Genomic DNA, 23,418 nt, shown 5'->3' with positions numbered 1-23,418 from the left:
GCAAGAAAAAAGAAGGTGCAAAAAACAGTTGATTTTGATTTGTGTCACGTTCTTTCTTGGTTTGTACATGGCATATCATTTTCAGCTTAGAATTCATTTTATAATGCCCTTGAAGAAAATGTATGGTTATGGGGTCTCTTGTGCAAAATGTTGCATTCATTTCAGCTTTAAGTTGTGGCGTTTACATTGAATAATATAGGGAAAGTATCAAGTATATTGTGACATTTATTATGATCTCAGGAAAGGTACATAGGGTTTTGTTACAATTATTGCAATATGGATGCTTCTGCGTCTTTAAAATGTATTTTAATTGTATTGTGTCTGGATGGTGTTGATTACAGACGGATTAAGGATTTTTTCACAAGGTCAAACTATTGTTAGACGGAATAAAATTGTGTTCTTTCTCTGAAATGGTGTTCTCCAATAAACATTCTTATTATAGTTTCAGGACATGATATTTTCTTTGAGAAGCTTTTGTTACTTACTTTTTTTAAAGGTTTACACACACACACATTTTTTTAGCCTAAATGTTTTTATTTAAAATTTCAAAATTTAGATCCCTTCCTGCAATAAAATTGCCATAGTAACTTGAGTGGTTGCTTACAACGCCAGCTCTAATTAATTTTCCAGTTATAAATGCAAGCAAGTAATCCATACCTCTCTCCCACGTAAGTCGATATTGATATCGTGAGAGACTGGATTGGTAGGTGAGACCCAGATAATCAATATGACGTCAGCCATACATGTTTTCATAAAATGCCACCACATCTGGCCATTCAAATGTACTCCTTTTACTCACAGTTTTGTGTCTTTTATCTGTCACCTTTGCAGTACATGAGCATTAGGTAAAGGGTATTCAGTGCTATATAACCACTCCAGTTGTTTGCTTTTGTGCAATTCTGGTAAGGTTTGTTCCTTAGATTTAATGTTTATGCAACTGAAATTTGACAAGTGAGCTTGTTTGAAATAAATTTGATTATCATTATCTAGATGATCTCAGGAAAGGGTACATAGGGTTTTGTTACAATCCATGGTCCATCAATGGTCTTTCAATTCAGAATTTTATCATACATATTTTGAAACATTAGAATGGTGTCACACTCATAAGTTTGTTTTGATTAGTATATACTGATAATTTTATCTAAAACTGGGCAATGTATCAAAGGTACTTGTTCAAAGATTTATTTTTTTTTTAAATAAATTAACTTTGTAACAAAACTGCAATATTTGGAATAGCTTTAAAATAAAACTGATAACAAGATAAAAATACAACAAAAAATGGGCCTGCCCTGTGGTTTGAACCTGGGATCTCTAGAAGCAAATGCTTTCAATGGTAAACCGTCTTTTCATTTTTGATGGAATTTTTGCTATGTTGTAATAAATGATTTTGCTAAATTATGAATGAAAAGTGAATCAAACGCTTTTATTGTTGAATTTTGATGGATGATTATCATGTAACAAACATCAATTTAAAAAAAATCTTAATAAGGAGTGTTATTTTGCTTGTTGGATAATATTTATTTGTTCCTTTTCATAATGTGACAAAAAAAATTAAATAATCATTAATCCAAACTGAACTAGAAATGCCGCGGCCACGGCAGACGCGTATCCATGCCGCAACTTTTGACCCAGGGGTCAGATCAAAATTCGAAATAGTGCACTGTCGCACATACACTCATAGCTACCGTGTGTGTAAGTTTCAAGGTTCTATTGCTAATAGTGTAGGAGGAGATAGTGGCCAGGACAGACGGCAAAAATACCACATAATACCCTTGCTCCAATTCGGAGTTAGGGATAATTATTTCCTCAATAAGCAGACCATTCAAATGGAAATAATACCTGAAGTTTTAAGTTACAATGCAGGTTGTTAAAATAAGCCTGAGGTATTTGTACTTAAAGAAAATGTTGACAATTGAAATCAAAATAAACTTTTTAGCTTTCAATATCTTTATTGGACGATTTTTAATGTTATCTAAATGCATAAATGCCATGAGAGCTAAGCAGGATTGTTTGTTAAGACGTAATAGGGATGCTGACGCTATCAAACCTTCAGTTATTGACAAACATGAATTGTCCTTATAAGAACTGGCCTAGAACCATTCATCTTCCGTGGCAAGTAGCAAGAAATGTCTTAACTGGGAAAATAGAAACGTTGCACATATTCATCATCATGGGGGCGTAAGCACCTGTCAATTTGGTTTCTATTTGTATCTTTGTCAGCAGAGTTTTTGATCTGTAATAAGAAAAACCTGTTCGACTTGTGTCAAAACGTATTAATAAGAGTTATGAACTTATAAACATAGCAGCAAAATGTTTGAAAAATAGCCTTATGTGAGGGTTATTGGGTCCTTTAGAAAACTGTATAGTTTGCATATATATGATGTAACTAATTGTTTGTGTTTTTTTATTTCTTTAATTTTACCGGGTATATGTTTATATATTTCAGCTCACTATAGACCAGTCAGTATGGGAAAGCAGTCATTTATCTACAATGCAGGGGCAAAATGGATATAGTTTACGATTGCGGAAACATTGAGGAAAAAATCTGAAGAAAATATATAAATTGGAACCTTATGATATTGGCACTTTTTTAACTAGAAAAAAAAACATTTTAACTGGAATATACGAGTATGTGCATTTTCTTGAAACCTGTAATTACCATAAAAATGGGTACCAGTAATCTGTAAATAAATGTATTTATTTTAGAACTGTGGTGTTATGTGTTAACAATCTGTTCCTTTTAAATTGTTAAGTATTATTTGTAGTTTAAATGGAATCCAATTATTATTATTACATCCACAAATTAAGTTCATTGGGTGTGTGTGGGAGTGGAAGACATAATGTGTCAGTCTGTTGTTTTTCATGGTTTCCTGAAACCATGGTTTCCTATAAATTGGTTGACATATTGAAATACCTTTTCAAATTAATGTGTAATATAATTAAATACAGGTGAAGTTTTATTTTGTTACAAAGCACAAAACAGACAGGGTAAATGCCCTTTTTCGAATACAATTCTTACTCCAACCATTATAATTGACACAAAAATATTTAATTACTTCACTTAAATGTTCTTTATTGTTGTATTGTCGTTATATAAGCACTTGAAAAATGAATTAAAATAAACTAGGGTATTTTGGCATGAGTTTAAAATTTAAATTCTGGTTTCTGTTTATTTGTATTGAACTTCTTTTCATACATTTATTTGATTCAATATAAACCATTTACACCTTTAAATAAAGGAAATATTTTAGTTTTTTAAGCGTATAGCTCAAAGTATCAATGTAAGTGGAGGTGATATAATGTTCAATATTAAATATTGTTTGGTTATCATCTGGGTTTCTTTGTAGGTATAGTAACTTGCAGTGTAAAAAATGGACAATAAGCTCAATGAAATGTAAATATTATATGGCATGTATAACATTTAGTTAGGTGTTTGGTCCATAAAGTATGGTTATTTTGTTGCGCTTAAAAAATTACTGGTTAATCAACACTTTTTGAAAAACAAGCACTAAGCATTAGTTATAAGCAATTCTCTTTATGGGCAGTTTAGTAAATGTTATACTTAATGTGCCTACTTGATGTTGTATTGTCTTTAAAGTCTGTGATACATTCTTATGAACTCTGTGGTAAAGTTTAACACAAAATTATACAATTATCTTATATTTATCATGTTTTACCATTTTATTATTAATAAGTGTGTTTTAAATGATAAAAATGTAATATTTATGTTGAGATATTTTGTCATTAAAAAGACGAAAATATTGGACAATTTTGATGTGTTTGCATGAATGCTTACGTGATTATAAGCAACTTTTTCCGCCATCTATTTATCTGATTAAAGATATTTAAGTCAATAATAACAATAATAATGTTGTATAAATGATGTTTCTGCGAAAAATGTTTGAGTTAAAAATCGCAATGCACCACATTTCTACAGAAAGATACCGGGGAAGGAAATTAATTGAGCAACTCTTAAAAATAAACAGAAAAAAGCAGCTATAACTAAGTATCATGTAACAAGTGCGGGAATGTCCGGAAGGGAATGCACATCTGATTGTAGGTACATTTAGTGAATAAAAACATTTTTTGCGCACCAACAACATCGAAAAACATATGGAAAGAACGTTTGTTTGTTATTGCACTTACCACTCTCACCCGTATATCACATACGTATAAACGTCTAGTATGAGCTACTTAACATTCTTGGAAATCGGAGTGTTTCATAAAGGTGAGAGAGAAAGGGCGTGCTTACGAGCAAAACAAAGGATGGTTTTCAGATCGTAGGAGAGTGATAATGAACATCTATGGTGGATGGCAAAACTAACAATACCATTTGACAATGGTGAAAGGCCATACGTCTTTAGCAGAGGCTTATTTCGACGCAAACGCCTAAAATGTACACCCGTACGCTGTAAATAGCGCTTGTCGGAGATTGACTCGCATAACCAAAATAACAAATTTTACATTTTTAGAAACCGTCAACAGCGATTGACGAAAAAAGAAAAGTTCTCAAATACCGTGTTTTTTACAAGTATTAGTACATATTGATTAAAATATCACGACTGGTATATAACATTACTTGAAAAAAGTTCATATTTATATTTTCATATATGCACCGACTTAAAATAAAAATTGTATTGTATTGTATTCAGTATATATTCGGTTATAAAATTTCGCGATGTGAAATCGAAAGTACATAACGATATACGCACTATAAATAACGCAAATAGATTGATTAATTATATATATATATATATATATATATATAAACAATTCACTACGCATTCCTGGGTTTACCACGTGACGATGATGATCAATTTACCGGTACTTCGCGTTTTTTATAGTTAACTGGTAATTACCTGGAAGACATACCCAGTAAAATTTATTACCAAATATACTGAACATATGAAAACTTAACAACTTTTTCAATGAATGTAATATACCAGTCGTGCTATTTTAATCAATATAAACTAATATAGGGTGTAAATAAATACGGTATTTTAGAACTTTTCTTTTTCGTCAATCGCGGTTGACGGTCCCTTTAATGTTACAGTTCAACAAACAAAACGCGCGCGTTCAAAATTGTTTAAAGTGATATTATGGGCATTTTTCACTGTTGAATTAAGCTGAAAAGAATTAGTTAAAATGTGGTAACTGACCAATTATCTACAGCTCATCTTGCTACCAGTTGTTTATAAAATATATATATATATATATATATATATTATTTTCGATAGTTTACATGACTCGCCCAGTCCTCTAAGCCAAAATGATTCGTAAAACAAAATTGTACTTTGTGTCGTATGAATTAATCTGCATGAAAACTACATTTAGATTCACATCATACATCGAATCATTTCTGTCGTCAGTTGTCAAAACAAAAGTACGGTTGATATTCAAATGAATCATTTTTCTCTTTCCGGGATATTGTTTTAGTATGTTGATGCTGCATTAAAAATATAATATAAGAGTAGATGAACTGAAAGCACCAAAAATAAACAAAGGTTGCGATAGGCACCTATACACTGTTAGATGCCCATAATATCACTTTAAATGGTCAACACGTGTTTTCAAAGTCCGATGAATGGATGCATTATTACTGTCTTATTTAAACCTAGGTTGGCATGTGTGAAGGCGCCAAAAGGCTTGGAGTTCGCTTCTTGGTTGGTGGCTTTGGTTCCTATTACCCATGACATTAAGTCTATACATATAAATTATATGCCATGTGCATGCCTATTTTATAGGCATATATGCCTATTTAATTTGATGCTAACATATTTCTTTTACTAGAGAGTGATGTTTTTCTAGACAGTAGTGAGATATAGGCCCAGGACCTGTAGAAAGAAATATGGGGACGCAAGGACGATCGGGAATGTCTAATATCAGTAATACTAGTAAGGAATACCAGTGATACTAGTAAGGAATACCAATGATACTAGTAAGGAATACCAATGATACTAGTAAGGAATACCAATGATACTAGTAAGGAATACCAATGATTCTAGTAAGGAATACCAATGATACTACTAAACTAGTAAGAAAATACTTGAGTATCTGAAAAGGATTGATGGACGATTACTTAATGTTGAAACGAGGCTTGATTCCTTAATGGTATTTAAAAAAAGTTTGACAATTTTGATATGGAACTTAAAAGGCTATGGACTGCAATTGAGGATAGGAACCGGAAATAGGAGGAAAGAATCGCAGTGGAGGAAGCTAAAGGTGATTCAATGGACTTTGGCCTAGGTATGGTAAATAGTAAGATTACAATGTCAAAGAAAACCAATGACAGGCTTCAAGAGTATGTGACGTATCTTCAGTCACACTCGATGCGGAACAATCTTATGTTCAGTGGCATTCCGGAAGCTACAAGCGAAAGCCAAGAAGACGCAGAAACCAAGTTGAGAGGTTTTATACACGAGAAATTGAAGATCGCAAAGGACATTGTTGATAAAATAAGCTTCAAGAGATTGCATTGAATGGGGCCTCAGCGTGAAGGTGAAGGTAGACCCAGGAGTATTGTAGCCAAGTTCACTCTGTTTATCGAGAGAGAGAGCTCGTACGGCGCCAGGGGGGGGGGGGGGGGGGCGCTTGGAATGCGAGGGGGTGAGCTGCGCATACTTTCGTGGCACGCGCATGGGCTTACTGCTTTTAAACGAGGCAGCGTATATTTGTTTAAACATTATAACTATCTGGAGTGATCAACTGAGTGCCACACAACATTTTATCCGCAAGCATGTTTTCACAAATACTAAAAGCTCTGACATAATATAGTAAGCTACGATCGTATTCATTTTAATGTTTTCGGTTGAAATGCGGCTAAGAATTGTTCCGAAAAACATCCGCGACATTATTTAAAACTCTTTGATTTATTGACGATCGTTTACAACAAAAAAGACCAATTAACACCAGTGTCATGTACCTGTTTAAAAAAATACATTTATTTTTCATGTCATTAAATTTATTTAGTAACAGAACCAACCTAATGGGCTCTACAAACCAACAGTGCGTTTTAAAACGCTGTGGTAGTAACAAATAACGGTGTTCTCCAAATTATCGATGAAAAGCGTTACAAACGCGTTACTATTTTACCCTCTTCCATTGATTGTTTCGTTCATACGAACCGATATTTGGAATATGTATTCAAACAGAGGGAGTAATCACGTGATGATCTAAAGGAAGTCAAGATGGCGACGTCCGTGCCGAAACAGGTATTTTTCGCAGTTTTATACCCTTTATTACTTTAATTTAATTATTTGATGCCGTTCACTTTCCAGCCATATAAGCAAGTAAGTTATTAGCGTTTATTTCGTAGTAATATTCGCTGATATCTTGACATTACTTCCGCAAAATTTATTAGCGGGAGCCTTTTGCCATATAATTTGTGATCTTTGCTGAGTTTCATTTATTAAATTACTCTCCTGCATACAAACACAGACATATTTGTATTTAAAATCCATATACGAGTATTCGTTTAATGCTTCTTTCTGTGTTTTGTAAAAAAATAGATGTGTACGAATCGTTCTTAAGTAGTAAGAACTTAAAAGGTTTTACGATCTAAATGGGTCCCGCTTTTGAGTTGATCACAAAGGGATCTCGATTTCAGCCGAAAAAACGTTAGCTCGTTGAATGCTTTTCTGGTGTAAAATTTAACGTGATAGAAGTATTTTGACTAGATACATGTTAACTAGGACGAAACTAGAAGCTATTATCAACCAAAACCAAACATAACTTTTGAATGCCGCTCTCATTCGTTTCAAAATTACGCATGCCTTTCAGTTTTTTATATCCTTTTTTACAGGAAAACTTGTGGCCGATCAAATTGCTTCCACAGGAATCATAACTGCATGGGATGTAAGTATGAATTAGTTCCAATTATTCTTGTCTGTAATTTATTAAGCACCATTACAAATACACGTTTTATTTTACACAAATACAATTTATTCTATGCATGCATTATATTTTCATATAAATTTCATTATTCGATGCACGGCGTTTCCTTATAAACATATTACTTAATTAATCATCAGAAACCTACACTCAATTCAAATTTATGAGACCTTAATAACCGATACTATTTATTGAGTTCTTCAGGATGTCATTTAAAGACTGAACATTTAAAAGGTAATACTTATATGTTCATGAGAAACAGTCTTAGTCTATAACTTTTACGAAAAGCTCTTGGTACGAATAGATTTTACACGGAGCAGTATTTTCACAAGCGTGTATACTGCAGTGGCTTCATTAGGAAGAGCATAAGTACAGTATGTTATATATGAATGTCGCCATGAGCGATAGTAAATTTACCAATAAATGCTTTTTGTCATGTATACATTGCAACAAAATGATATGTGGTTAGTTTATTCAAATTAAAGCATTACATGGACATACTTTATAATATCTTTGGCCTTAAACGTTTTTTTAATTCCATGAATTTTGGCATACATAAATCATTGTTTTCACACAAATATTAGTTTTCAAACTATTTTACAAAATCAGTTACTAATAAGAGTACAATTTAATATTGTTTATCGATGGCAAATTTATGATATTAAATTAAAATGATAACTGTCACCTTGTTGCTGGACCGGTAAAATTACTTATTGTTGTGAAACAATAATGCAATTACATGTACGAGTTTATTGCGACAAAACGAATCTGTGTTACAAAAATACCATCAACATGTCGCTGTACGAGATGAAGGAGCAGTTGTTTTACTGATTGGAGATCAACATTTTAATTATTTCAGACGGTGGCAAAGAAGAATGGTCATGTTCAAAAGTATAGGTTCCGACACCAAGACCAAGCCAGGCAGGATTCATCATCAACTGCGAGGAGGCCTGGAGAAAGATTACGGCAAAGTTCTCCGTCTTTCGTATATCATCATGAACACTTATCTATCAAATCTCCTTCAAACATGAAATTCAAATCTAAAAGAACTTTGTTTTCACCTAGCAAAAACGAAATACAAGATTATACGACAAAATAAAAGTAACAGGTAATGCATGCGGTAACGAGTTTGAAGACTTATCCATAGAACATGTAGAATGCCATCAAATACATAACATACCGACAGGTTATCCAGAAACGAAGGCGATGTTGGAACTTTCAGAAACACAGCTTCTATGTGTTACAAAAGACCGCATGTCAAATGAAGAAAATAATGGTACTGAATCAAGAATACTAAATCTATCATTAAAGGTCATGAGAACATTCTATTACACTTTTTTGAACTTGTTGAAATCGTTAATATATACGTGTATATGCACTAAATCATTTTGCTATAAGCCTGTGTAAGTTATATATTTAGAAAAAAAGTCATTATGTTTTGTTACTTTAATTAGTTTCTTCATTCACAACATATTATCAAATATTTAAAACAACAAGCTATATCATGGGTTGTATTTCAGATACATTTAACACTGATCAGAAAAAAATATCCATTAAATACTGACAAGAAGTTTTAAAAACATTCGACACGACCTCAAACAATATTTGTATTGTTGGTTGTCAATTTTATAATATAACAGTAAATCACAGTTTTAAATCACCTAAATCAAAATATAAATGAGATTAACTTTTTATCCCAGCTTTAAATCACATAAATCAATGTATAACTCATAAGAGTTCAACAATACTCACAATTTTCAATAACATTAAACAATATATAAGAGCTTCTTATTTAAGAAGCAGTAAGCATAAATTTAGATTGAGGCATATACATAGTTTTAACAGTATCGGCATGCATGTTTAGTGCTTTATTGTTGTTGTTTTTGCCTTTTTAGATGTGTGAAGATGCTTTACTGCATTGGCAGGCGCTGCACGACCCTCGAACGCACTAGCCGTGTCATCCTGGAGGCATTGTTTCGACGTGTGCTTTGAGCAACACGTTTCGCACATACAGTTTCATGAATTCGAATTGTGCACAATAGCCACGTGTTATATTACCTGTTGGTGTGTCGCAAACAGTTTCCCACACTGGAAACATGCCTAGCGGACCGCCTCTCCGTGAATATGATTTCTTTAAAAACTAAAATAATGTAAGATGTAATGAGTTAGCAGTTGTCAGATTTTCAACAACTCGAGCTTATTTAGCTTGTGCGCTAGCTGTATACATTTGTGAGAACGTATGCCTATAAACCACTCACTGTTCTGAAAGATGAATATAAAGCTCACAAGGTTATAGACTTTAAACAACGAAAAAAACATCATCAATATTCATCATACAACATATTCACAAGTAATAACAGTAATAGAGTTGGTAGCAACTTGTCTAATGTATAACAAGGTAACAAGGCACCAACACAGCTCGAGATCTTTTTTTACATGATTGCTAGCAATATATGTTCATTTTTAGTTTGTCCTTGTCAAAAAACATCTTTCCGCAATACGGTATGGGGATTGTCGTTTGTGTTACATGACGCCCGAAGCCACTCCTTGACTGGAACTCTCGGCCACACTCAGTCCAAAGACGCGTCGTGTTTGAGTTCGATTCCATATTCGCCTGGAAAATTCGCTTTCATATTTGAAAACATACTTTGTTCATTATTTACAGTATTTACGTGTTTACATTTTAACATTACATGAAATATTTGTAGCAAAACCTAGCAAAATAAATCAACAACTGAGGGTGACATTTCAATTTTTCCATACTATACGAACATGTATTATATTAATGTCTAAATACCAACCAATGTTCACACACGCGCACAAGCATATATATTTGCAATCTGTGTGAATACCGTGACTTACACGAGCTCAAGAAAGATAAATATCAAATAAGACATTCCGATTTCATATAAACGGGACCCATTTTTGATCATTTCATCATCTGAAACCCATTTAGATCATGTACAATTCTGGTTCATGAAACTTTATAAGACAGGTTTTAGACGTCTTCTCCATACCAGACCGCTATATAAACATAAAAAGAACACTCGTATACGGATTTTAAATCTAAAAATGTATCTTTTTGTATGCAGGAGAGTAATTCAAAAGTGAAACCCAGCAAAGATCACAAATTAAATGGCAAAAGGCCCCCGCTAAGAAATTTTGCGCAGGGTAAAGTCGAGATATAGCGTGAATATTACTACGAAAAAAATGCTAATCACTTTCTGGCTGCTATGGCTGAAAAGTGAGCGGCATTAAATAATTAAGTCAAAGTACTAAAGAGTTTAAAACGGCGCAAATTACCAATTTCGGCACGGATGTCGCCATCTTGACTTCCTTTAGATCATCACGTGATTACCCCGTCTGTCAAAGTAACGGGATATAATTGTATTGTTTAAATAAAATACAAGCTTTTTTTTCAAATCTATAACACCTTTTTTATCAAAATTGTCTTTTTACCAAACTGTAAACAAATCCTTCAAGCTATTGTAGTAACAAACTCAAGCTCGTTTGTTACTTGTCGGCTCGGGTACTACTTAAAGGTACCCTGGGTACAAATAAGTATTCCATAAAGTACCGGGATACGAACAATACAGTAAAAAGCATCCCGGAGTATGGGTACTTTGTAGCATACTTAAGAGTACCTAATTGTCCCATACTAAAATATATATAACTGATTTCTTAACCAACTTCAGATACTTAAGTGATTTGAGCCTTATCTCCACATGATAAAAACCTTATACGAAAGACCGGAAGAAGCAATCCAAATGATATTGAACGTACTTATATTGACAACTTACGAAGCCTATGTCTGGAATTGCCTCCTACGCTATCTCGTACGTCACAATGTCCCAATTATGCGAACATATGTACACGTATAACTCGATCGCTGCAATTTCCGGGAAGTCTAAGATAGCACAACTGCGTAAACAGGCCGGTCATTTTAGACGTCCCGAACAGATATATGATTAGTTGCTGTTATGGTTTATGTTATGATTCGTTATAGACACATAAACTGAACCTGTGTTATGTTTCGTTATAAATATATAAACTGAAAAATTCGTTATAATTATCGAGACTGCAACTTTGATTCGTAACATATATTTGTACTGTATTATTATATTATTCGCTTTAAATATCTACACTTCATATATGCTACCATTATTTGAGATGTCGAGACTGAACATGTTTTAGTATTCGTTATAGATATCGAGAATTTAAAGACATCGAGGCGTAAGATAATTTTATGGCACGATTTGTAATAGATGTCGACACGTCACACACTTTTTGTAATTATTCGTTATACATACGAGACGGTAGATATAATATGATTCATTAAAGATATCTACGCGTCACATACTTTCATGTTATTATTCATAATAGATATCGAGACGGCAGATATGTTGTGAGTCGTTATATCTATCGAGACGGCAGATATGATATGATTCGTTATATATATCGAGACGGCAGATATGTTATTATTCGTTATATCTATCGAGACGGCAGGTATGTTGCGATTCGTTGAAGATATCTAGACGGCAGATATGGTACGATTCGTTATATCTATCGAGACGGCAGTTATGTTGTGATTCGTTATAGATATCGAGACGGCAGATATGTTGTGATGCGTTATATCTATCGAGACGGCGAATATGGTATGATTCGTAATATATATCGAGACGGCACGTATGTAATGATTTGTAATAGATATTGGAACCACCCATATAACAATTATTTTAATACATATATGTTTTAATTTCACGAATGGTATGAATTTGTTATAGATATTTGGACTGAACATAGCATTGGAATCGTTATACATATATATTGACTGTACATAAATTACGAAAAGTACATCTCTATATATTCTGCAGAAGGGTACCGGTCCAAGCTCCAAGATTACCAACGTTCTTAAGTGCACTTGTTCACATTTTGGCAAAGTTATTATTTTCGACAAAACTGCCATTGATTAAACATGTATGCTTTATATTCAAACAACTACCATAAAAATCCTGACTAAGAATACTGTTTACAGTTTTTGTTCATTTATAAATAATCATCAATCAACATCGAAAAAAATATATGTGGCTTTCGCTTCATTTCGATATTTTTCTAAAGAAGTGTATAAGAAAAGCGTTTAAATATGCACCTAGTTTCCAAAGCCTGAATGATTAATTGGTAGCACATTACATTTTATTCCCAAACGTACTGCTTTCGAATCCCGGTGAAGGCAAAAATACGTTTCATCATACGTGTTTATTTAGACCATTGAGTTAGATGGTCATTGCAATTAATGACATTTTGAAGAAAAAAATCCCTGAACAAAAGCTTTTATGACTACATGTTTGGAATACTTCGACTTAAAGATTAAGAGTTGAGATTAGTTGACAACGTTCCGTTGAGACTAGCTCAAAAATGTGCGGACAACTTATAATATTCGAATGAAGATTCATTTGAACTGTGCCTTTTGTTGACTTCACCCTAAAAGATCAAAATAAGAATTTTAATAAATAAAAAGTTAATGGTCAAATTTTCTCAACCGTTTATCGCATACACTCATAAATTTGTTACATATATTTAAAATTTTAAATGTATGTGAAGCAAGAAATATCCTTTTTTTTAAAGATAATCGGCGTATAGCCTGACTTTGAAATAAAGGAAGAAAGATTAAGTTTCTAAACAATTAAATTGAAAATAAAAGTTTAATTGGTGTTGTTGTTTTTTCACTTGTTCGTCGCATATCCATCGCATGAAATGCGAGTTGTTAACTGCACGTATATGAACACAACACAATCGTGTTCGTAAATAAATATTATACTACTGGAGATCACATCATATGTGTCCCCACGAGGTTTTTTATGAGTTTATTTCTATACGGTATGTTAATTTTTATTTACCCACAGTTTTCTTTCGACACATTCAGATCACACTGTCAGATCCCGGTCATGCAAAAATGGGCGTTATGGCGTTTCGGCCAGCGATGCTCAAGCTCAGCCTGCGTAATGGCGCACTCTGGTCAGGAGCTACGCTGACCGTTATAAAATCATGGCTCAGCCTGCGTAATGGCGCACTCTGGTCAGGAGCTACGCTGACTGTTATAAAATCACGCAAGGCTTTATTATGGAACGCCAATGCTGCCTTCTGATGGCACTGGTCTTTATGTTCTGTGCATTTACTAAGTTGTTTTGTGTAAACTACATTTTGTCCTGTAGAAACATCATTTCGTTCTGTGCATTTGTCATTATGTTGTGTGCATTTGTCATTATGTTGTGTGCATTTGTCATTATATTGTGTGCATTTGTCATTATGTTGTGTGCAATTGTCATTATGTTGTGTGCATTTGTCATTATGTTGTGTGCATTTGTCATTATGTTGTGTGCAATTGTCATAATGTTGTGTGCAATTGTCATTATGTTGTGTGAATTTGTCATTATGTTGTGTGCATTTGTCATTATGTTGCGTGCATTTGTCATTATGATGTGTGCATTTGTCATTATGTTGTGTGCATTTGTCATTACATTATGTTGTGTGCATTTGTCATTATGTTGTGTTCACTTGTCATTATGTTGTGTGCATTTGTCATTATGTTGGGTGCATTTGTCATTATGTTGTGTGCATTTGTCATTATGTTGTGTGCATTTGTCATTATGTTGTGTGCATTTGTCATTATGTTGTGTGCATTTGTCATTATGATGTGTGCATTTATCATTATGTTGTGTGTGTTAGTCATTATGTTGTGTGCATTTGTCATTATGTTAGGTGCATTTGTCATTATGTTCGGTGCATTTGTCATTATGTTGTGTGCATTTGTCATTATGTTGTCTGCATTTGTCATTTTGTTGTGTGCATTTACTAATTCGTTCTGTACTAACGACATTATGTTTTATGCATACATCATTTCATTATGTGCCAACGTCGTTATCATGTTCGGATACGTTACACTGGGCAATAAAAGAGAGAGCACCGGTGTGCACTAAAAAAGGTTACATTCCACTAGAAAACGGCCGAATAAAAAGTTGCAAAAACATTTGAGTTTGACTTTTGACAAGTTTTTCTTGGTTCGTGCATGACATATCCTTTTTTTTATTGCACAAATCGACTCCGCTTAGAATGGCCTTTAAGAAAAGGTATGGTTATGGGCGCCTCTATGTGCAAAATGTTGCATTAATTTTCAAAGATGTCGCTTTTACATTGAATTAAATAGGGAAACTATTTAGTATATTGTGACCTAACCACGTTGGAAGGCGCTCTCGCAGCTGTTGGCCTAAGCGCCATTTTACCGAGATTGATAGGCGAAAAAATTGATTTCAAGATAATGAAAGAAATGTCTGATTGTGAATTTAGTAGAATCGGAGTGGAGACCATTGGGGATCGCTCAAGATTGCGACAAATAGCAACTGGTGGTAGTGATACAGTTCATACAAGCCACAGTAGCACGCCAGCACCATCAGCAACAGGAAATTGTAATCAAGATAAATTTTACGAAGAAATTTAAATTTGATGTTAAAAAGTTTTTTCCAATAATTATAATATATGAAAGTTACATCCCTGGTTTTCGTCTAATACTGCCATAATTTGTTACATCCTTTTGTTCTAGTCATTCTCAGGGGCGTAAAAATGCGGTGTGTACACCTAAATACAGCAATGTATACATTTCTACGTAATGTGGCGAAATGAGGCATAACGCTGTATGAAGAATGTGGGGAAGTTAGTGTAATGTATATATCTGTCAGTTACTGGCCAAGAAATGAAACTAAAGTGATTTCCAACAAATTAATTCATAATAAACGTGCTCATTTCAGTCTCAGATTTTACAATTCATTCTAATGTTAAAGACCTTAGACCTTCTAGATCTACGTAATGTACAAGAAAAAATAACGATGTCAATAATTAATTGTTATATGTTAAGGTTTTATTCTTCAAACTTTTAATGGCCCAAATAGGTTAATACCTAAATGTTTGTCAATTCATTTAAAGTTAGTTTTTTTTTTTTCTTTCAAATTTAGATAAGTCCGGGGTTAATTATAGTTAAAGCTACAGCTCCCGCTACAGCTATCTAAATATATTCATAGAAATATATAATATATATCACTTATCAGTATAGATCTAGTAGTGCCTTATTAGTATTACACATTTTTCTCATCGTAATATATTTTACTATTTCTACTTTTTCTTGATGAATTGCTTTCACTTTAATTACCTCGATAATAGGCAAAGATTTTACTTTTTTATTTCAATGTGATATAATGAAATTCATCAGTAGGGGTTATCATATCAATTAAGATAATTGTTTCTATAATATTTGTATATTTTACAACGTTTTCTTTGCATTTATATTCTGATGAAAATATATTATTCACGGTAGTTTTTTTTATAAATTCTATTTACCCGCATGAAAAGTAACCAACTTGGCTATAGAAAAGGCTTGATAGGGTACATGATATATGTATTGAGATATATACAAGATAGAAAAAAAAACTTCTTAACATCAGATTTAAATTTTCTTCGTAAAATTGATCTTGATTACCAAGAAAAAACTTGTCAAAAGTCAAAATCGACTGTTTATGCAATTTTTTTTCGGCCGTTTTCTAGTGGAATGTAACCTTTTTCAGTGCACACCGGTGTTCTCTCTTTTATTGCCCAGTGTAACGTATCCGAACATGATAACGACGTTGGCACATAATGAAATGATGTATGCACAAAACAAAACGTCGTTAGTACAGAACGAAATAGTAAATGCACACAACATAATGGCAAATGCACACAACACATGCACACAACATAATGACAAAAGCACCCAACATAATGACAAATGCACACAACATAATGACAAATGCACACAAAATAATGACAAATGCACACAACATAATGATAAATGCACACAACATAATGACAGTTGCACACAACATAATGACAAATGCACACAACATAATGACAAATGCACACACCATAATGACAAATGCACCCAACATAATGACAAATGCACCCAACATAATGACAAATGCACACAACATAATGACAAATGCACACAACATAATGACAATTGCACAAAACATAATGACAAATGCACCCAACATAATGTAATGACAAATGCACACAACATAATGACAAATGCACACAACATAATGACAAATGCACACAACATAATGACAAATGCACGCAACATAATGACAAATGCACACCACATAATGACAAATGCACAGAACGAAATGATGTATGCACCTAACAAAATGTCGTTAGTACAAAACGGGTTGGTAAATGCACACAACATAATGACGAATGCACAGAACGAAATGATGTATGCACCTAACAAAATGTCGTTAGTACAAAACGATATTGCAAATGCACATAGCATAATAAAAAATGTACAGAACAAAATGATGTTTCTACAGGACAAAACGTAGTTTACACAAAACAACTTAGTAAATGCACCTAACATAAAGACCAGTGCCATCAGAAGGCAGCATTGGCGTTCCATACTTTATGGTCTCATTTGGCAGCTTATGCAAGAATTCAAACTGGGAGGTATGGCCGTAATAATATTCATCGCAACGAAAGATACTGTGTATGTTGCAATAGTAGAGATATTGAAGAGGATTTTCACTTCGTTTGTATTTGTCCATGTTATAGTGTTTTACGACAAAAATACCTTAAACGATATGTATGTGTTAATTCATCTGTGTTTAAGTATAGCCAATTACTGACTTCATCCGATAAAAACGAACTTGTCAAGTTGTGTAAAAATATATAAAAGAAGCATTTGTAATTCGCAGTTCATTGATTAATAATACCACATAAGCGGTATCACCTACAAATCTTTCTGTCATTATATGTTTAGAAAATTTACTATATGCATTTTCTTCATTTGTATTTATTTAATATATATTTGTTTAGTTTTTTCATTTGTTGTGAACTTAAATATAATAAAAAAGTGACATACTTACTTTAATAATGTATATATCAATACGATATGCTTATGTATAAGTCTAAATAAAATGTCTGTTCTGTTGTACTATTGCAACGCAGGCCGCATCTAGCATAAGACCAATATTCGCTAGGCGAAGGTCATTAAATATCACATTGCGCCTCGTAAATGGAACATCATAGTACATTCTTTTCGATATAAAATTTAAGTCAAACTGTGTAATTTATAGCGTACTAGCTAAGTTCGGCAGCCTAGACAGACTTTCAGCAACGATTTCCATACGTGGTGACCGAGTACGGCAAACATTTGTGGTTACATAATTAAACGGCTTCCCTGTTATCTTGACACTTCAATTTTGCTAGACATAAGAGTTCGGCATTGGCTTGAAAACAATTATATACTCGGTGATTTTCAATTCGGTTTCAGAACGACAAGAGTACAATAGATTGCATTTTTGTGCTAAATGCATTGATAATTGAGTACCGCTTGTTTATCGAGAAAACCAGCAGCTGCATTGTGCCTTTGTAGATTGTAAAAAAAGCCTCCGATCTCGTTTATAGGAACGGAATTTTGTACAAACTTTTGCAGTATAATATATCATCTAAATTTGTTAAAATGATTAAATCAATTTATGGTTGTGTTAAGTCTTGCGTTAAGACGAGTAATGTGAGTAGTGTTTCGTGTACACTGTGTAGTAACACACGTATAGAAAATCAATGTAATGACAAAATTAAAACTGCCTATTCTCTTTATTAATATTTGATAGTCAGACTGTTGTAAAACAGGGTGAGCCTTTATCACCATTACTATTTAAATTGTTCGTAACCGATATATATATATATATATTTGCAACCTATATATATATATATATAATAACTATTTGCATAATGATTCTGATGCATATGTAAGTGTCGACAACATAAAATTATTCACGTTGCTATTTGCTGACGATACAGCAGTATTCTCTTACTCAGCAACGTGAATACAGCGTCTTTTGGATAGGTTGCAGTACTATTGGGACATATCTGTGAACACCAACAAGAATGTAGTTATGGTTTTTAATAAAGGCAATAGAATTGAAAATATTGATGTTAAATATACTGATATTAAGCTCGAGGTAGTAAATAAGTTTACTTATCTCGGTGTGACATTGTCCACGAACGGAAATTTCTTTTACAGCGCATGAAGCCTTATCTAAACAAGCGTCTAGGGCAATGTTTTCTCTAAATAAACTGTTTTCTAAAAGCTCATTTAGTATTGCTGATAAAACGCGTCGTTTTGATGCTATGATATTGCCAATATTGACCAACGGTACCGAGATTTTGGGATACCATCCCAGCCTAGACATAGAGAAAGTCCATTATAAATTTCTGAAACAGACACAATTATTCGACCACAAACTTCTTTCACGGCAGTGTATGGAGAGCTGGGTTGTTTTCCGTTAGAGTGTGCAAAAATGATGCGTATAATTTAATTTTGGTTTAAAGAAGAATCCAGAGTCGTTACTTAATAAGCTGTAGATTGAATTGGTGACAATAATTCGCATATTTTTAACTGGGGTAATAAACTCAAGATATTGCTTCATGAATTAGGATGGTCTTTTGTATTCTAGATATGAGATAACCATTAGTGATGTTCATTGTTTCTGTCTTCGTATAAAGAATATCAGTTTACAAACATGGGCCAGTGATATTGATAACTTGCCGTAACTTGAAACGTATCGTTTATTTAAATCAAATCTGATTTCGAAAACTATTTAGATAGTGTTGCAAATGTTAGGGATAGAATTTGCTTGACCACACTTCGCTGTTCTGCGCACTCACTATTCATTGAAGAAGGTAGATATAGAAATATTCCAAGAAGCGAACGATTATGTACAAGGTGTTATATGGGTGTAATTGAAAATTAATACCATTTTTTTTGTAAATTTGTTCATTATATAGAGATTTAAGAAAACTGTTTGTACCTAAGTATTATCTACACTGGCCTTCTATTATGCAATTTAAGCAACTTATGACTACTTCGAATAGGAATATATTAATCAACCTAGCTAAATTTACTAGAATCGCCTTCGATCTAAGATCTGGTCACAATTAGTATTAATTAAGTATATATGTATATATTGTATGTGTTATTTTGTGTTGCTGTTGTTTTTGTGTGTATAGTATTACGGCAACCAATGTCACCACCATAAATCTAGTTCATGTTGTCTACGAGTTGCTTTCACTTTTCATTTGTTATTATGGCCAACATTTATGTAACAATTCATTAATTATCATTTCATGCCCATTTAATATATACCATACTTGTCATCAACATGTTGTGTTAGCATTTATTTACGCCGCTATTACATGTCTTATGTATGTTGTTTGGCTATTTACTTATGTATTTGCCAAAAAAAGACTTGATTTGAATATTTCGGTAGTGTGTATTTCTCTATCGTGAAAGTAATTGTTATCAACGAGTGTGGATTATGTCTTCCCCTGACGATTTAATGACCGAGTACAGACCTTGAAATTCTGCGATATAGCTTTAACCCTTAATTGTAAGGGGGCAAAACTTTGTGTCTATGTGTCAATCAACATGCAGAGAGTATTCCGAAATTCCTTATACTTAAAAGTGTTTGCTCCTATACGCTCTACACCGACGCAGTGATGTGACCAAAGTTCTGGGGGATTTCTCTCGAATCAGCCAATGAACTATTCGAGTGTATTCTTTCGGGTCTGTTGCCGTTATTCAAATGACATTTCAGAAGAACATTTGGGTTAAACAGCCGAACAATAACTAAGCTATATCTGGTAAACACGTACTTTAATTAACAGTCCATTTGTGTTCATTTTGACAATGTGGGAAATGCATATACAACCCTGATCATTAGAGCAAAGCTATAAAGCTATAACATGCGATAAATGGCCATGTGGAAATAAGAAATTGGTTCAATTAAATCATTTCAAAAGAACTCATTGATTCTGAATACTAAATACAAGTTGATATGTCCTTCAAACAGAACCAATACCATATACTTGGATATCATAATGAGAATTTGCTTTTCATCTCCGATAAAAAAGATCTTTCCAGATCTTTCAAATCAATAACAAGTTGAACAACATAATTAATCATGATAACAAAGTCTGAAAAATTGCCCCCCCCCCGCCCCAATTGTCACAACTCCCGCTGCACGCATGCGCGTGATCAGTCCTGATACTCGACCAAGCCCTCGTTCGTCACTACCGCTTCAGGTACGCTCCGTAGTGGCTGAACGCTCTTCACCTTGGCCGATTTAGGAATGCTCATTTCCACGGGACTCAGCGGCGCGGTTTCCTCGTCAATTTTCACGTTGAAATTGTCGTCTGCCGGGTCCTCGTCGCAGTATGACGTCAGAAAACTAGGGAAGAGAAGCGCCATGGCTAACGTCATGCCGCCTACACAGAACAGGATCAAACCGATGAGTTTGCACACGTCGAGGGTCGTGTTAAACGCCATAGCACTCCTGTCAACGTACCCTTCATTGTTCTCCTCGTCGACCTTGAAGAAAATTGATTTCTGCGGAACCAAATAACCAACAAGTATTCCTATTATTCCGAAGATTAGCAAATTAACCCCTAACCACATGAATATTTTCCACCATATCTGGGGACAGCGACGTTTTCGCGGGTTCGGATGTAACAGGAATCGGAAGTCGTCTTCGTCTTCGTAGATCGAGGGGTCCTTGTAAGTTGTTTCGTAGAAATCGTGGAGGTACGACTTAACGCCAAAGTAGTCCGGGCATTTTTTCTTCGGAGTCGAAGTTCGGCTCGATTTTCGGCTACTTGACTTAGACGGGTCGTCGTGGTATTCCTCGGCGATATCCGGCAGCTGTTCTCTTCTCTCACTGACACTAAGTAGTCCCTGTTTGTCGTCTGCAGCTGCCATTGTTAATGGCCTAGGGTTTCTCAACTGGCCATCTGTAAAAGGAATATGCACTGCGCAATAATAGACATATATATATATACTGTTTACTTTTTTCTACATGGAAGATCACATACATGTCTATTCCCCTAGTTCTGTATGCATGTGACATATAGTGATTTCATGTCTGTACTTTATTTCGGCCGTTCGGCCGTACAAGTTGATTTTACCGTTTCGTCTATTGCCAAAATCCCGCTGCTTTTACTGGTACTTACATAGTTGTTTAACCTATTTATGCCTAGTGGACTCTCCCATCCTTCTTAATTGGATACATTTACTTCCAAAATTAGGGATGTAAAGTATTGTTATTTCTATACTTAGACTATTTCTTACAGAAATTCATTTAAGCAAACAGCGCAGACCCTGGTGACGTCATGCGGCGTCTCATCTGGGTCTACGCTGTTTGCCAATGCCTTTTTTTAGACGCTAGGCATAAATGGGTTAAAGTTTATGTCACTATAACGAAACGTACGCTGCAATGTTTGTAAAAAAAAACAACTGAACACATTTAAATGCATTTGCTATACATTAAATGTCTTGCTGAATTGAGTTTAATCTGAAATAATCGAATGGTTTACCCGACCCTTGAACATTTATTGACCTTTTAAGACTATTTTTTGTGTTGTTGTTTGTTTTGGTTGTTTGTTGTTGTTGTATTTTTTCAAAAATAAAAAATGTGTTTTTATTTTCGGCCATGTTTTTTTGGTTATGTTACTTAAAATAAACATGTTTGGCATTATTTTCGGCAAAAGTACACTTCACAAACATGACACAAATCGTCACGAACACATACTGGTTACAGACAAGCAATACTTTCTTGTCTTGACATATCTCCAATTATATATTTTTCTTTGCTGTAATATAAAGAAGACTATATGTGTTTGTCCTTGTGTAAATTGTATTGTTCTCAAATATGCTTGAGGAAAAATCCACTCTCTACGAGGACAACGTACAGACCGCGACCTTGATTTGTCCAATATATTGCACTAAATTGCGATTTTAAGACCGCTGTGGTTTGTACAATTCAGAGAATATTGATTTCGCGTCCCTCAGTAATTAAACAGAAAGTATAGGTTTGTTAAAATGGAAGACTTATTTTCTGAAATGCAGTGCCACTCACCGTTAAGTTTAACTGTTTTAAATCCAAGTAGATCCACGCGCGTGTACACTTTGCTTGGAAAATCAAACCATTTTGCCGTTCTATGAAAGCATATGGTATTGAAAGACTGTTACAACCGTAGGAATGGCAAAACAGTACTCGTTTCTGTGGAAATCAATAACTAATGGAGTACGCATGCGTGCGACACCATCATGAAACCACGGTGAACACTTTATGGAGTATCGAATATCGGGAAATAACTAGTATTATTGCATGAACTATTTGAGTAGCGGTTGTCAGTATTGGTCCGTTTCATCACAAATAGTTGTTTGAATTGCTATATTGAACGTAATAATACTGCTATAAGGTTACCACGATATCAAGGAAATTGCAAACACGTTTTAGTAGAGTTTCTTATTTTTACGACAGATTAAAAAAAAATATCTTATTTTTCCAACGAGTAGCTTCCATAAATTGCTTAAGATCAACATCACATCATGTTTGAAAGCGATTAAAATAAAAATACCAGTTCGTGGGAAAATGATTCTGCTATAAA

The 23,418-nt window shown here is 33.9% G+C and overlaps 2 protein-coding genes and 1 long non-coding RNA gene across 3 annotated transcripts in view; 1 reads left to right on the top strand and 2 right to left on the bottom strand.

Annotated features, from left to right (window-relative positions):
* The window catches only part of LOC127861617 (O(6)-methylguanine-induced apoptosis 2-like), a 28,279-nt gene extending 24,516 nt beyond the window's left edge, over positions 1-3,763 (top strand). The window contains exon 9 of the mRNA XM_052400275.1: positions 2,447-3,763. Within this exon, the coding sequence (XP_052256235.1) occupies positions 2,447-2,514 (68 nt within the window). The 3' untranslated portion in view covers positions 2,515-3,763. The remainder of the gene's footprint in view (positions 1-2,446) is intronic.
* Positions 3,764-10,175: 6,412 nt separating this feature from the next.
* On the bottom strand, positions 10,176-11,254 carry LOC127861628 (uncharacterized). Its single transcript, XR_008040301.1, has 2 exons — positions 11,194-11,254; positions 10,176-10,504 (listed from the first exon to the last, which is right to left on the bottom strand). It is a non-coding gene; the product is annotated as an uncharacterized LOC127861628 (long non-coding RNA).
* Positions 11,255-20,609: 9,355 nt separating this feature from the next.
* Positions 20,610-23,030, bottom strand: LOC127861623 (neurensin-1-like). The gene is made up of 2 exons (XM_052400285.1): positions 22,884-23,030; positions 20,610-21,759 (listed from the first exon to the last, which is right to left on the bottom strand). The coding sequence occupies exon 2, from the start codon at positions 21,725-21,727 to the stop codon at positions 21,008-21,010; it is 720 nt and encodes a 239-aa protein (XP_052256245.1). The 5' UTR covers positions 21,728-21,759; positions 22,884-23,030; the 3' UTR covers positions 20,610-21,007.
* Positions 23,031-23,418: the final 388 nt, after the last annotated feature.

This window comes from Dreissena polymorpha, chromosome 16 (assembly GCF_020536995.1).
Source record: "Dreissena polymorpha isolate Duluth1 chromosome 16, UMN_Dpol_1.0, whole genome shotgun sequence".
In the NCBI taxonomy this organism is placed as follows: Eukaryota; Metazoa; Mollusca; class Bivalvia; order Myida; family Dreissenidae; genus Dreissena; species Dreissena polymorpha.
Note: the sequence above shows the minus strand (reverse complement) of the source record. Positions and strands in the feature narration are given on the sequence as shown.

Coding starts and splice junctions, on each gene's coding strand:
- LOC127861623 (XM_052400285.1), bottom strand. CDS start 21,727: ATGGCAGCTGCAGACGACAAACAGGGACTACTTAGTGTCAGTGAGAGA.